This window comes from Rhinoderma darwinii, chromosome 2, assembly GCF_050947455.1.
Source record: "Rhinoderma darwinii isolate aRhiDar2 chromosome 2, aRhiDar2.hap1, whole genome shotgun sequence".
Classification (NCBI taxonomy): Eukaryota; Metazoa; Chordata; class Amphibia; order Anura; family Rhinodermatidae; genus Rhinoderma; species Rhinoderma darwinii.
In genome coordinates, this window is record NC_134688.1 from 442,102,302 (window position 1) to 442,119,441 (window position 17,140).

At 44.5% G+C, this 17,140-nt stretch overlaps 1 protein-coding gene across 2 annotated transcripts in view; it reads left to right on the forward strand.

The window, feature by feature from the left end:
• The window catches only part of GBE1 (1,4-alpha-glucan branching enzyme 1), a 274,968-nt gene that overhangs the window by 194,307 nt on the left and 63,521 nt on the right, over nucleotides 1-17,140 (forward strand). For both annotated transcript variants that reach the window (XM_075854471.1, XM_075854472.1), the window contains 2 exons: nucleotides 4,770-4,885; nucleotides 14,875-15,002. In XM_075854471.1, the coding sequence (XP_075710586.1) occupies nucleotides 4,770-4,885; nucleotides 14,875-15,002 (244 nt within the window). The remainder of the gene's footprint in view (nucleotides 1-4,769; nucleotides 4,886-14,874; nucleotides 15,003-17,140) is intronic.

The window sequence follows — 17,140 nt, forward strand, 5'->3', positions numbered from 1 at the left end:
GGCTTGCATTTTAAAATCTACTTCCAAAATCAGAGTGGAAAACCAACTGATTTTGGAGGTAGATTCAGCGACTTGTCTGTTCTGCCTCCCCTAAATATTGTATGAACATACCCTTATCCTTCACTATTTCTTTGGATAAATAAATATTACTCAAATGTTCAATTCAAATCAAATATTACAATTGATAATATGTATTCTTTCGATTACTCCTGAATGATGTAAAATGTGGTACGTCTATTGGTTTTTTGTGTTTTTTAAAAAATGCATGTAAAAAGCTCTTTGTGGTCCATTTGAATAAGTTACTTGGAAGCTCCGACTGGTGGAGTCATAAAAATGTAAAGTGAGTATCATTGGGAACATTGAAAAGGATAGAGATTACCAAGCACTCTAAAATGGAAGGAGAAGAGGAAGTGTTAAAGGCTCTGTCACCACATTATAAGTGACCTTTCTTCTACATAATGTGATCGTCGCTGTAATGTAGATTACAGCAGTGTTTTTTATTTTAAAAAAACGATCATTTTTGACGGAGTTATGACCTATTTTAGCTTTATGCTAATGACTTTCTTTAATGGACAACTGGGCGTGGTTTTATTTTTGACCAAGTGGGCGTTGTGGAGAGAATTGTATGACGCTGACCAATCAGTGACCAATCCGCGTTATACACTTCTCTCCTTTCATTTACACAGCACTAGCGATATAGCTATATCGCTATGTGCAGCCACATACATGCATACATACACACACTAACGTTACTGCAGTGTCCTGACAATGAATATACATTACCTCCAGCCAGGACGTGATGTGTATTTACAGTCCTGATCACTTCTGCAGCGTCTGTGTGAGACTACAGCACAGCGAAATCTCGCTGTAAATGACAGTTTACAGCGTAATCTCGCGAGACTATGCCTGCTATGCTGTAAAGTGCAGAGAAGTGGTCAGGATTCTGAATACACATCCCGTCCCGTTTTTGGTTAGTGATCTCCTATCACTGACCACTTCTTAGTCTTCAGGACCAAATTTCTTGTCCCTGGGGATTTTTTTTTCTTTTTTTTTTTTCTTTATAAAACACAAGAATATATAAAAATTTAAAAAATAAATAAAATTATTTAGACAATTCAACTAGTTAGTTTAGTATTAGGGTTAGTTAGTTTCAGGGAACCATCAGGGAAGTTCACATGAAATCTACTTAGGTTAAGTGTCAGGCACCAGTCACTGTAGTTAGGTTTAGCGTCAGGGAAGTCCCGGGCAGCCCAGGGATCAAATTTAACACGGCAGGGCTCAGTGAGATGGACTTATTCAAGTTATTTTTAACTGATGAATTTATAGAGCATATGGTGTCCCAGACAAATTTATATGTCCAACAGTACATCACCAAGAACCCCACATAATTTTATGCCCAATCCCACAGGTGGACTCCTGTAGACGCAGCAGAGTTTGGCAAGTTCTGAGGACTGCTCTTGAACATGGGGCTTCTGAAAAAGCCATCCATTAGGACCTACTGGAGTACAGACATGTTATACCGCATGGCCATGTCCAGGATGCGTTATGAGGCAATACTTTGCTTATTACATTATACAGATAATGAGCAGTGCCCACCGTGAGATGACCCTAGTTTTGACCGTTTATATAAACTCAGACCCCTATTAGACCGTTTCAGTGCCCGGTTTGCTCAACCATATACACTCCCCAAGAAGTGTATTTCTGTTGCTGAGTCCCTGGTACATTTTAAAGGGAGGCTTCAATTCTGCCAGTACCTGCCGAGTAAGAGGGCAAGGTATGGTGTGAAGATGTATAAGCTGTGCGAGGGTGCATCAGGGTATGTCTACAAATTTAGGATATATGAAGGGAAGCACACCTTTATTCAGCCCCCAGAATGCCACCCTTACTGGGAGTTACCGCTAAAATTGTGTAGGATTTGGTGCACCCACTACTGGACCAACGTTACCACCTCTACCTGGATAATTTTTATACCAGCAGCGTCCCACTCTTCAACTGCCTCGCTTCCAGAAGTATTGCGGCATGCGGCACTGCTAGAAAAAAACCTGAGGGGCCTTTTGAAGACTCTGCTTGGGCAAATACTCGGAAGGGTTGAGAGGCGGGAACAATCCAGCAGCAACATATTGTGTATCAAGTACAAGTGAGATGTCCTTGTATTGACAACAATTCATGGCCACACCAATACCCATGTACCAGTGCGAGGTACTAGCCCAGAGACCACCAAACCAGACTGCATCCTGGACTACAATAGGTACATGGGGGTTGGACTTGTCAGATCAAGTCTTGAAGCCCTACAGCGGCATGCGGAAATCGAGGGTGTGGTATAAGAAGCTGGCCGTGTACATCGTACAGATGGCATTGTACAATGCATACGTGCTACATCAAAGTGCAGGCCGGAGGGGAACTTTCCTGGAATTTTAAGAGGTGGTTATCAAGAACCTAATTTTTAGGGACCAGGAAGAGGGGGCACCCAGCAGTTCTGGAAGCGAGGCCACACGCATAGTACCAGGGCAACACTTTCCAGGAGAAGTTCTCCAAACTGGTGGGAAGGGAAAGAGTCAAAAGAAGTGCAGAGTCTGCTATAAGAGGGGGATAAGGAAGGACACAATATACCAATGCGACACATGTCCCGAAAAGCCAGAGCTCTGTATGAAAGTGTTTTAAAATTTACCATACATCCCTTGAATGTTAATTTACCCTGATGCACTCCACACAGCTTACCCCCCTCATCTTTCCTTTCTGAGCCCTGCCGTGTGCCCAGGCAGCTGTTAACAGCCACAAATGGGGTATTGCTGTACCCGGGAGAACCCACATTACAATTTATGGGGTGTATGTCTCTGGTGACACATGCTGGGCACAACATATCGAACGCTGAAATGGCATATATGTATAGAAAATTGCATATCTCACTCTGCACCATCTGCTGCGCATTATCTTTTACACAATAACTGTCAAAATGCTCACTACACCTCTAGATGAATGCCTTAAGGGGTGTCGTTTTTAAAATGGGGTCACTTCTCGGTGGTTTCAACTGTACTGGTAACTCAGGGGTTCTGCATACATGACATCACCAGAAAAGCTCCAGTAAGCCAAATGGTGGTCCTTCCCTTTCTGAGCCCTTCCAGGGGTCCAAACTGCAGTTTATCACCATAAATGGGGTATTGCCACACTCAAGAGAAATTGGGCTACAAAATGGAGTGTTTTTTTCCTTGTGAAAATAAGAAATTTTGAGCAAAAATTACACCTTATTTGAAAAATTTCCTTTTTTTTATATCACAGCCCAATTCAAATACGTGCTGTTAAAAACTTCTGTCAAAATGGTCACAACAACCATAAATTAATTACTTGGGGGTGAAGTTTCCAAAATGGGGTCACTTTTGGGGGATTTCTACTGTTTTGGCACCACAATACCTCTTCCAATCTGTCTTAGTACCTAAAAAATATTCTAAGAAAAATGAGGCCCCAAAATGCACTAGGTGCTTATTTGTTTCTGAGGCCTGTGTTTTAGTCCATGAGCACACTAGAGCCACATGTGGGACATTTCTAAAAACTGTCTGGACAATACTTATTTAGTAGTGTTTCTACAGAAAAGAAGGGAATAAAATTGAGTTTCTTCAAGAAAAATGAAATTTACAAATTTCACCTCCACTTTGCTTTAATTCCTGTGAAACGCCTAAAGGGTTAAACATTCTAAATTCTGTTTTGAATTCTTTGAGCGGTCTAGTTTTTAAAATGGGCTGTTTTATGGGGGTTTCTAATACATAGGCCCCTCAAAGCAACTTAAGAACTGAACTGGTACCTTAAAAAAATAAAAAAAGGCTTTTGAATTTTTCTTTAAAGTGTGAGAAATTGCTGTTTATGTTCTAAGCCTTGTAACATCCTAGAAAAATGAAAGAATGTTCAAAAAATTATGCCAATCTAAAGTAGACATATGGGAAATGTTAATTAGTAACTATTTTGTGTGGTATAACCATCTGCCTTACAAGCAGATGCATAAAAATTCAGGAAAATGGCCATTTTTAAAAAAATTTGGTAAATGTTGCTATTTTTCACAAATAAACACTGAATTGTTCCGACCAAATTTTACCACAAGCATAAAGCCCAATGTGTCATGCGAAAACAGTCTCAGAATCGCCTGGATAGGTAAAATCATTCCAAAGTTATTACCACAAAGTGACACATCAGATTTGAAAAATGGGCTCTGAGCTGCGTCATTAAGTGGTTAACTTTTTTTCACAGAAACAATAGCGTAGTTGATAGCACTATTGTGTTAAAGGATCTGTTTACAGCCTCCGTTGCAATGTTCGTCAGATTAGGCAAGTAGTATCAAGCTGAACGTAGCGCAATTCTTACCGTCCATGCAACGCAAACCTTGACTAAAGAATGTTGGATGCCGTTCTTAGTCAGTTGGGGTATGTTGGGTGCCGTGGTATTCATCGTATGGCAGATCCGTTATAGAGGCTTGACCTTTCCAATAGGAAAAAAATGGTTAACCAAGATATAAACCAGTCCTACTGTGTTAAGGGCAGATTATAGAATTTCAGCCACTGCTAATTTTATTAGACTCCATTATAAACTAATTTTGATACGGTTACTTTTTATGTAGATATATTTTTACTATCTCTTTCCAGTGGTGTTGCGTAACATGGTTATATATGAAATCACATCGTCTGTATGAAATACTTGTAATATTTAGCATAAATTTATATTGTAATTTAAAACTTGTTTGTTACGTAAACAACAAATTCTACTAAAATATATTTTCCTGACAGCTGGGAAGTTTTACGTTTTTTGCTATCCAATTTGCGGTGGTGGATTGAAGAATATGGTTTTGATGGTTTTCGTTTTGATGGTGTTACATCTATGCTTTACCATCACCACGGAATAGGTAAGTGTGATTCTCGGAGTTCTGTTATATTGATTTATTGTGTAAGGTGAAGGGAGGGAAGTTTCACCTTATCAGTTTATATTTCATTATTAAAATAAAAATAGGTGTAATTTTTTTTTTCTTTAAAGTGGTTTTCCCACAAGGGATATTTATGACCTATCCACAGGATATAAAAAATGGGAACTCAGCACTCCAAGGTATTATGCAATAAGTGATATTTTATTTCACATATAGCGTGGGGCCGTCAAAAAAACTGAAGGCTCACGGAAGGCATCCGTGTGCCGTCCGTGTGTGACGCAGCCGTTGCCTAGCAACCGTCGGGCAGGCAGTAAAACATAACAGAAATATTACACTAATCGGCAGCCACTTGTCTCTATCAATCACTGAAAAGAGACAGCTGATTAAAAATAAAATAAAAATCAGTTCATACTTACCCGGTTGTTGTCTTGGTGACGAGTCCCTCTTCTTCCTCCAGTCCGACCTTCCAGAATGACGCGGCGGCTTGTGATTGGCTGCAGAGGCCGCTGCAGCCTGTGATTGGCTGCAGAGGCCGCTGCAGCCTGTGATTGGCTGCAGAGGCGGTCACGTGGGATGAAGAGTCATCAGTGGAGGCCGGCCTTCTGACGTCATCCTGACGTGCGTGACCGACACTACAGCCTGTGATTGGCTGCAGCGGCGACATGGATGAAACGTCATCGCTGGAGGCCAGACAGGAGGAAAGTAAGTATAAAATTTTTTATTTTTTTATTACATTAAAATTTTATTTTCTGCACGCCGAGCATGGTACTCTCAAGGGGGCTGAAAGAGTTACCAGCGATCATTGCAGCCCATTAACTCATTCAGCACCCTGGACAGTACCATGCTCGGTGCATGGAAACAGAAACACGGAGTGCACACGGGATTGCACACTGCCGACAAAACAGACACACGGATCCGTCAAAAATGGCCGTGAAAACCGTGTCGGAAGTGTGCAGGAGGCCTTAGGTGGAGATAAATCGAAGTTCACATACTGGTATACAGAAGTTTATCTATAGCTAGATCTGTTTTACAATGTATGGATCATTTTGAAGAATACATGGTACAAAATGCATTTATGGGAGAGGAAGACACGGAGAGTGTAACTGTGATGTGACAATGGTACAGGGCACACATTAAAATGGTTACTAGTAATAAAGCATGGAGATTTAAGAAAAAAATGGAACTGTATATCTTAGAATATGGTGTCAGTATTTACTGAAATGAATAGAATGATACTACTAAACAAAAAACACAAAAATAGTTGATAACTCTAAATTGGTGCACACAATGTACTCCAACTGGCATAGTATTAACAGTGTCAATAATAAAATCAAGGCGTATAGAGAGTATTCCAAAGTTATGTATAACTATAACAAGCATCTCTTTTAGCAAGTCAGGATTTAGTCACTTTTCTTGGAATTTGCATTATGCCGGAGTGGGTTTGCCTGGCTTGACAGCGTGTTCCGCACCAGACTCGGGACTTGTGCTGCCTCAAAATATTCTATTTTTCACTATATCCCGTGAATATGTCATAAATGTCCCTTGTGGGAAAACCCCTTTGATCTGTCTATCCAGCTTGCCTGAGTTGCTGCAAAAATTGTTCCAAAGATTTGCTCAGGGCATACAGTAAGAAAATGAAGCCAAATACTTAGCTTTAGACAACTAAGAGAGAGTGTTGTGAGCATGCTTTGTCTCATGTACAGGGAGAAGATTCAGTGTAATCATTCCCTTGGATGATTTATAATTATTTTTTTAAATAGATGTAGATAGATTAGAGATATAGATAGATAGATAGATAATTTAACTGAATTTTTCTCAGTTTTGTTTCGTGCACCTGTGTGAGATTTATATATATATTATTAGGCTGGGGAGGCCTAAAACAGTGGCCCTTCTCACCCTGGTAATGCTAGCCTGCTGCCGCTGCCGCCTTGTTGTATCTGGTTGGTTATGAAAAATGGGGGCGGGCCACGTCGTTTTTTCCAATTATTTATTTAAATTATTTTTTTATTTTTTTTTAAATGACGTGGGGCCTTCCCCAATTTTTATAACCAGCCAGATACAACACAGCAGCAGCAGGCTAGCATTACCAGGGTGGGAAGGGCCACTGTTTTTGGCCTTTCATAGCCCAGAAATAGCTGCTTGCGGCCGCCCCAGTGCTTGACCGTCACAACAGATGGTCGGGTACTGGATCGTACCCGGCTCTTCCCGGTACCCCTGGTGGCTGTGGGTACCGGGGTAATAATGGGGGTTAGTGTTAGCCTTTGCACCGCTTAACACTAAGCCCCTCCTTAGTAATGCGTGCTGTCAAAAGAAAATACAGACACAGAAAAAATAATTTATTGAAACAAACCCGCCCCCCCCCCCCCCACACACACACACACACACACACACACACACACACACACACAGACACACACACACACATACACCCCCCATTAACCATTTTATTGAAAATAAGCAGTCATCTAAGTAGTCCTCGAATCCGGCGTAGTCCAACGACCGAACCTGTAAAAAAAACACAAACACAAAAAAAACCATTAGAAACACGTGGTAGGCTTAGATAAGGGGGCCTGTGTGTGATACTGTCTGTTAGACCATGTATCTAAGCCTACCACAAGGTAGGCTTAGATACAGGGCCCCAGCAGACAGTAATCTTATACTGTATGAAATCACGGTCTGCTGGGGCCCTGTATCGCAGCCTAACAAGGAAGGCTTAGATACAGGGTCCATGTGTGATACTGTCGGTTAGATCCTGTATTTAAGCCTACCACAAGGCAGGCTTAGATACAGCACCCCAGCAGGCAGAAGTGTTACTTACCCTCCTCTTCGGCTCTGGGTGCAGCGGATGTCTCGACACCATCTAGCCCTGTGACGTCATCCGCGGCGCATAGCGTCGGGACGTCATGACGCGAGAAGGTGTCAGGACTTCTGCTTCACTTGTGAAGGAAGATGGGTACGTTTCTGTCGTTACTATAGTAACAGGGGCCTGTGTATTTTATTACAGAGGCCCCCAGTTACTATAGTAACTTTTATAGATGCGGTGCGGCCAACATCTTACTAAGCAGCGTCTCAGTTCCGTTTCTGGATAAAAACAGCTCGCTGCCTGGGCCCACCGGAGGATCCTCCGGTGGGCCAGTCCGACGCTGGGGGCACGACACGTTACATATACTGCATATATACCAGGGTGAGTCAAAAATGTATCCATGCTCGGTTATATTAAAACTTCTGTTCGCCGCACTGTCTTATCAGCACTTTGCGTACCAGGTTGTTGTCTCCCCAGTCACTGCTGTGCAGGCTTGAACGTTTTACATCTGTTTATTTGTCACTGCGGCGCGAGAAACAATGGCTGCTCCTCTTGTGATTTGCACGAAAGAAGAGCACCGTGCCGTTAATTATCGAAGACTGTGTATGTATACAGTATGGAGAAAGTGTTTTGTCCAGAAGTGTGTATGAATAGATAGAGAAGTTCAAGGAAGGTCGAACAAGTGTCAGCCATGAAGAAGGAGCCGGACGCCCGTCCACGTCCATGACTGATTTCAACATTGAGCGTGCATGTGAACTGATTCGATCACCTGTTTGGTCTCCTAAAAGAAGATTCACGTCTGATGAAGAGTTGAAGACAGCGGTGCATTCGTGGCACGCAGCTCAGCCTAAAACATTTTTTAAAGAGGCTCTGTCACCAGATTATAAGTGCCCTATATCCTACATAATCTGATCGGCGCTGTAATGTAGATAACAGCAGTGTTTTTTTATTTTGAAAAACAATAATTTTTTAGCAATTTTAGATTTATGCTAATGACTTTCTTAGTAGACAACTGGGCGTGTTTTTACTTTTTACCATCTGGGCGTTGTAAAGAGAAGTGTATGACGCTGACCGATCAGCGTCATACACTTCTCATTGTTCCAGCCCAGCTTCTTTCACGGCACAATCACGTTGTAACAATGGGCTGGAACAATAAAGTGTATGACGCTGATTGGTCACTATATACACTCTGTACAATGCCCAGTTGGTAAAAAGTAAAAATACGCCCAGTTGTCTATTAAGAAAGTCATTAGCATAAATGTAAAATTGCTCATAACTTGCTAAAAAATGATCGTTTTTCAAAATAAAAACCACTTCTCTTCTCTACATTACAGCGACGATCACATTATGTAGGAGATCGGGCACTTATAATCTGGTGACAGAGCCTCTTTAATGTCGAAATACGAAAGCTTGTTGACAGATGGACAAAGTGTATTGAAAAGCAGGGAGATTATGTCGAAAAATTATGTACTTGTCTTTTGTGAAAGTTGATTAGAATTCTACAGCCAGACTTCAGATAACTTTTGACTCGCCCTCATGTATGTATGTATATTTGTGCATATATATATATAGACCACTCTATTGTAATGCTGTAGGCCTAGATAAAGTAGGATAGTGTCACGAAGGGTCTGTGGACCCACTGGGCCATAACGCCTTAGCGGTAAGGCAGTTGGCCAACAGGGCGCAGGTCAATGTCTATAGTTCGTATACGTACCTGTGGCAACTCGGACAGCAGCAAGGCAGGCTCGGCTGGGACTAGGCAGCAGGTAGACGTCAGGCGAGGTGAAGCAGGTCAGGCGTGGAATACAGCACGGCACGACTTTGGCACAGCACAGTGCTCGACCAGGATAGTATGGAATGCAGGGAACAGGAAGACACTAGACACCATTGCATAGACAAACTAGGGAAACGACAACGCTAAGGCATAAAAGCAGGGGACTGGAGCCCTCTTATTGTCCAGGGTACTCACAGGTTAGAAGTTCATCAGAAGTCCGGTGCGCGTGCTGCCCCTACGGGATCCGGCTGAGGTGAGTGGAAGCGAGCGCTGGCGTCTCCTGAGGAGGAGGCTGAGACCAGCACTTGCCGACTCGCGGCTGTCAGGAGGAGATTGGAGCTGACGGTCCGCAGCCACGGACATTACAGTATCCCCCCTCTTACGCCCCCTCTTCTTGGAACCAGAGCGAGAGAGAAACTTCAGAAGAGTAGGGGAATTTGAGGTTCTCTTTTGACTCCCAGAACCTCTCTTCAGGACCAAACCCTTCCAATCCACCAAATAAAAAGTGTTTCCTCTCACTTTCTTGGTCTTCAAGATCTCCTTAACCTCAAAGGTGTCCAAAGGGCCGCAGGAGGCAACCATAGGGCTAGGAGTCTTGGTATAGCGGTTCAGAACCACCGGTTTCAGGAGGGAGACATGGAAGGAGTTGTAGGAGGCAGCCGAAGCTTGTAGGCGACAGGATTGATCTGCTGCAGGATCTCGAAGGGTCCGAGGGACCTGGGAGCAAATTTGCACGACGGCACCCTTAGTCGGATATTCCTAGAAGACAGCCAGACCTTTGTGCCAGGAAGAAACTGAGGAGGTTCTCTTATCCTTGTGTCAGCCTTCCGTTTCATGCGGTCGACTGCCATTCGGATGGAGGATCGAGTCTGCTGCCAGATCTGCAGGAAGTCTCTAAAAGCGTAGTTGGCCGCTGGTAACTCGGCAGTATCGGGCACTGGGAGAGGAATTTGTGGGTGCTGGCCGTAGACCATGAAGAACGGTGTATTCCTTGTAGACTCGCTGGTGTGATTATTGTAGGAGAATTCAGCCCATGGAAGCAACTGCACCCAGTCATCATGCTTCTTGGAAATGAAGTGGTGTAGGTATTTCTCCAAGATCTGATTGATCATCTCGACCTGAACATTGGACTGAGGATGGTAGGTTGAGGAAAAGTCCAACTTAACACGAGGAGTCCGCAGAGGGCTCTCCAGTACTTTGTGGTAAACTGAACCCCCCGATCAGACACAATATGCTGCGGCAAGCCGTGCAGGCGGAAAATATGTTGGATGAACAGCTTGGCCAGCTGAGGAGCAGAAGGAAGACCGGTCAGAGGAACGAAGTGGGCCATCTTCGAAAATCGATTCACCACCACCCAGACAGTACTGCATCTGGCAGAGAGGGGCAGGTCCGTAATAAAGTCCATAGCTATATACTGCCAGGGAGCATTGGGCAAAGGCAATGGCTGGAACAGACCAGCAGGTCTGGAGTGAGTGGCCTTGTTGGCTACACATACAGAACAGGAAGAAACGAAGTCCATAATGTCCTTGGGCAGCGTGGGCCACCAGAAATGGCGAGCAATCAGATCCTGGATCTTACGCACCCCCACATGACCTGCCAGTCTAGAGGAGTGTCTCCAGTGGAGGATTCTTCCACGATGAGCCAGGCGCGCAAAAGTCCTCCCTGGAGGAATGTCCCCAATTTGCAGGGGATAGACCGAGACAGTGCAAGACGGATCAATAATGTTCTGTGGAATCTCCATGGTGTCTTCTGTCTCGAAAGACCTGGACAAGGCATCGGCCCTCACATTCTTGTCGGCCGGGCGATAATGGAGCTCAAACTGGAACCTGGTAAAGAACAGTGACCACCTGGCCTGACGAGGGTTCAGGCATTGGGCCGTCTGGAGGTAGGTCAGATTCTTGTGGTCTGTAAAAATTAGGATCGGATGAGCTGCGCCCTCTAGTAGATGTCTCTACTCTTCCAGAGCCAATTTGATGGCCAGTAACTCCTGATCCCCAATCGAGTAGTTGCGTTCTCCGGAAGAGAAGAGCTTAGAGAAATATCCACATACCCTTGACTTGCCCTTGGGACCTCTCTGGAACAGGAGTGCACCAGAATCGACAGAGAATGCGTCCACCTCCAACGAGAACTGCAGAGAGACATTCCGGATGATGGAGGATAGAGGCTGACGTGAAGGCACTCTTCAGCCCATTGAATGCGGACTCTGCTTCGGGAGTCCACACCTTGGCGTTCATACCCTTCTTAGTGAGGTTAGAGATGGGAGAAGTCAGTGAGGAGAAGTTTGGAATAAACTGCCTATAATAATTGGCGAATCCTAAAAAGCGCTGTATGGCCCTCAAGCTTTGAGGGTGTGGCCATTTCAGGACAGTCTTTACCTTCTCAGGATCCATCTTGAGACCTTGATACGAAACAATGTAGCCCAGGAAGGGTAGAGCATCTCTGTCAAACACGCACTTCTCCAACTTGGCGTACAGACTATTCTCCCTTAACTGTAGCAGAACTTGACGGACATGTCTCTGATGCGTCATAGGATCTGGAGAAAAAAATCAAGATGTCATCAAGGTAGACTACTACACAAACATAGAGGAGGTCACGGAAAATGTCATTAACAAACTCCTGGAAGACCGTGGGAGCATTACGCAGGCCGAAGGGCATTATTAGATACTCATAATGTCCATCACGGGTGTTAAATGCAGTCTTCCATTCATCACCCTGGCGAATCCGGACTAGGTTGCAAGCCCCACGCAGGTCTAGTTTAGAAAAAAATCTTGGCACCATGTATACGATCAAACAGTTCAGAGATCAGTGGAAGCGGATATTTATTCTTCACCGTGATCTGGTTGAGACCTCGGTAGTCGATACAAGGACGAAGAGAGCTATCTTTCTTTTTGACAAAGAAGAACCTGGCTACTGCCGGGGAGAAAGACTTATGTATGAAGCCCCTCTCCAAGTTCTCTTTCACATAGGCGGACATGGACAGAGTCTCTGGCAAGGAGAGAGGATATACCCTACCACGGGGAAGGGATGCACCAGGAATCCGTAGATAGGGCTGTCATATGCCCGATGTGGAGGCAATGTCTCCGAATCCCTCTTGCTGAAGACGTTAGAAAATGCAGCATAATGATTCGGCAATCCTGCCAATGACCTAGGCAGGGGAGGCTGAAACGAACGAATCTGCACCAGGCAACGGCAATGACACTCAGGGCCCCACTGGAGAACCTCTCCAGAATTTCAGTCCAGGACTGGGGCATGCAGTCGGAGCCAAGGCAGGCCCAGCAACACAGGGTTTACCGCTTTGCATAGGACATAGAACGACAGAAGTTCGGAGTGAAGAGCCCCTACTTGGAGCCACAGCGGCTTGGTCACAGCTATAACTGGATCTGGTCTGGCAGAGGTAGTCCATTTACTGAAGCAACTGTCAACGGGCTCTCCTGAGGGGTGGTGGGTAATTGCAGAAGGATCCACCAGCTCTCTACGGATTAAATTAGCAGCGGATCCAGAGTCCAGATACGCAGAGACCTGATGCGTTCTCTCACCGGACACTATGGTAACCGGTATGGACAATTTAGATGGAAGTCCATGCTTACCCATGGTTGTCACTCCTACCAACCCTAGGCTGTGAAATCTTTGGGGACACAGGCGCACAAGATGGCCACCGAGACCGCTATAAAGACAGGGTCCAGAAGTGCGTCTGCATTGTCTCTCCTGGGTGGATAGCTTACACTGGTCCATTATCACAGACTCCTTAGGAGGATCGACATCTGAGGACAGCAGGGTTTGCTGCAAAGTAGGAGCCAAACTGGGAAGGACTCCCTCCCGTCGCACCTCTTGGAGGCGTTCTCGGATCCGTATATCAATCCGGGCGTACAGAAGGATGAGGTCATCCAGGGTAGACGGCAGATCTCGAGCGGCAAGTTCGTCCTTAATTTTAGGAGCTAGTCCATGCCAGAATGCAGCCACCAGGGCCTCATTGTTCCATAACAGTTCTCCCGCCAGGGTGCGGAAGTGGATGGCGTACTCACTCACATAGGTGTCTTCTCTGTGTAGGTTAATCAAAAAAGCCGCTGCAGATGAGTCCCGACCAGGCTCCTCAAACACCATACGAAAAGTCTGGAGGAAGGCTTGGAAGTCACGGGTCTCTGGTCCTTGTCTCTTCCAGATAGGGTTTGTCCATGCAAGAGCCTTGCCAGTGAGGAGAGAGATGATGAAAGCGACCCTTGCGCCATCAGACGAAAATGTCCTATTATACAGGCTGAAGTGGATCTGGCACTGATTCAGAAATCCACGACAGGTACTTGATTCTCCATCATAGCGGTCAGGAAGTGGCAAAGAAACACGTGGGTCAACACTGCCAAGAGGTGTAGTCTGAGGATCAAAGCTGCCAGGAGGTTTAGTATGAGGAATGGCAGCTTGTGCCTCCTGCCAACGTGCAAGAATGTACAACGCCTGGAGGAGTTGGTCCTGTCGAGACCGGAGGTCTTGCATTTCGCCCGCATCTCTTGGGACTATGTCATAGTCTTGGATCAACAAGCGTGGTCCATGGACTGAGCGTACTGTCACGAATGGTCTGTGGACCCACTGGGCCATACCGCCTTCGCGGTAAGGCAGCTGGCCAACAGGGTGCAGGTCAATGTCTATAGTTCGTATAGGTACCTGTGGCAGCAAGGCAGGCTCGGCTGGGACTAGGCAGCAGGTAGACGTCAGGCAAGGTGAAGCCGGTCAGGCGTGGAATACAGCACAACACAACTTTGGCACCGCACAGTGCTCGATCAGTATAGTATGGAATGCAGGGAACAGGAACACACTAGGAGACCATTGAATAGACAAACTAGGGAAACCACAACAACGCTCAGGCATAGAAGCAGGGGACTGGAGCCCTCTTATAGTCCAGGGTACTCACTGGTTCAAAGTTCATCAGAAGTCCGGTGCGCGCGCTGCCCCTTTAAGAGTGTGCACGAGCGTGCGCGCGCACCTTACGGGATCCGGCTGAGGTGAGTGGAAGCATGCGCTGGCGTCTCCTCAGTAGGAGGCTGGGGCCAGCGCTTGCCGACTCGTGGCTGCGGCTGTCAGGCGGAGATTGGAGCTGATGGCCAGCAGCCACAGACATTACAGATAGCGACGCTGTACACGATTAAAGCTATGTTTGTATCTTTACTGGACTCTGGGTGGAGGGGGCTTTTCTTTTTTTGGGATTTCTGTCAATTGACTCCCATTCATTTTCGCTGCCATAAAGCACACACACCCTGCTGTACTGTCTATACAGGAAGTACAGGGAAGGTGTTAAAAAAAATATATATACTCTATTGAAAATAGTCTATAGTTAAATATCATTAATGAAACTAAAGTTAAATATGACCTATTCCCATAAGATTTCATTTTGCTTCCTTTTTCCAGGATGTGGATTCACTGGCGATTATAACGAATATTTCGGATTACAAGTGGATGAAGATTCCCTTGTCTACCTCATTCTAGCAAACTATATGATCCATTCCCTGTACCCAGACTGCGTTACAATAGCGGAGGTATTTAACATTGTGGCTCTACTTGTTTTTTATTTATTGAGAATTTAGAAAATGAGTGAGGAGGAAAATATTGGTTCGTTGCCAAATAATGAATGTGTTTGGGTGCTCATGTAATTCTGTACAGATGCCAAACCTATTATATACACTATAATACAGGAAAGTTTTATAGTTAGATTGTGCTATGAATGAACATCTTTAATGCCATCACAGAACTAAAATATAGGGTTTGATTTCCAAACAGAAATCTGAGATTTTATATTTTTTAACATATCAGTGAGTCTGAGCCCAAATGTGGCATTCTTAGGGCCTTGATGTATTATACCTGGAACAGTGGGGGCATTGTATTTGCTAATTGAATTTTAATTAAGTCAGGAGAAACTCCAATTTTACAGGTATACAATAGAGAAGGTGGTCTTAAGGTCCTTTTACACGGGCCAATCATCGGGCAAACAAACGTTCATATAACTGCTCGTTCCCAATAACTTCCCTATGTAAACAAGGCAACTATCAGCCGATGAATGGGCAAACACTCTACTCGTTTATGCATCATTAAATATCATCGTTGTTGGCAGTACACGTCATGATGTAAATGTATGGGGGCGAATATTCGTAGCAACGATCGATCGTCCTCATACATAACCAAGAAAGGAGCAAACGAGTGCCTATCAACTAGCTGCCTCGTTTTCACAGCCATATCGGCCCGTATAAATGGACTCTTAGTCTACAGCTCTGTTCTTTCCGTCCAAAATCCTGGAATGACGACTGAAACCTGAGGAACTCCATCACAGTTGTTTTGGGGTTCATTGGTATCTATTAGGTTCTGTCAGAAAACGGACCTGTCATGCCTCTATTATTAATGGAAGCCATAACGCTGGTGTGAACAGAGCCTTATTTTTTCCTGTTAGTTTGGAGACACGGTCATAAAACTGCTGACAGGTTTTTACATTAGACAAGTACTGATTATAGAAGCATATTAGAGAATTGCTCTTTATGCTTCTCTCTAATAATGTAAATCTATATTTCAAATCCTTATCATAAAAATGTATAGTCATTGTAGCCATATGGGACAAGATTTGGGTTTTGTTCACTCTACTGTCGTGCCTTCTCATTATAATAAAGCCATTACCGCTATGTTGGATTTTTTTTTTCAAATGGATCCTAACAAATCCTGGCGAATCCCATTAAAAGGGTATTCCCATCTTTAGAGATCTAAATGTATATACACAAAATATGGCATAAATGTCTAATAGGTTTCGGTCACCCTTGTCTGATAGAGGCGGAAACCATGTCCTTGGCTGTTCGCTTAACTCCCATAAAAGTAATTGGAGAGAGCCATGTACAATCGGTCACCACATCCAGGTGGAGAATGAACTGAGGGGTGGGAGTACATGTGTACGGATCTCTCTATTTACTTGTATGTGCATAAGGACACTGTTTACGTACCCCTTTAACTGATGATGGGGTCAGTCAGGTTTCCGTCCATTTGCCGGGTTTTTTTACCCTAAGAATAGTGTTGCAGACTTTATCCCCGTATGAAATATACCAAAACAGAAGCCTAAAAACGGTAACATGAACAGAGCCTTAACCGCTTCCCGACCGCCCACAGTAAATTCACGTCGGCACTTGCTGGGCTCTGTGCAGCGCCCATGTGAATTCACGGTGGGTGTTAAAAGCACGATCCAGGTATCTCAGAGTAGCGCTGACACCTGGATTGCGCTGTTAACCCCTGCCTCTGGTCCCGGAGACATGATCGGGACCTGATTGGTTCAGGTCCCGATCATGTGATCGCAGGGAAAGTTTGTTACTATAATCGTTGCATGGCAAAACCGGAGGCCAATACGACAGCCCCTGTGTCTGCCATGCACGGCAGCCTATGAGTACCAGCCGGAGGCCGGTCCTCATAGGCTTCTTGTCAGTGTGACTCTCAGCGTCACACTGACCGTTTATTATACGTTACACTACCTAGGTAGTGTAATGTATTATAGCAGCTATCAGTGCTGCATGTCTTCAAGCAAAACAAGTAAAAAGTTAAAAAAAAAAACAAGTAATAAATGTTTTATAAAAATGTAAAAACAAGTTATAAGTTACAAAAACAAAAAATTTGTTTTTTCCTATGAGAAGTCCTATTATTATAGGAA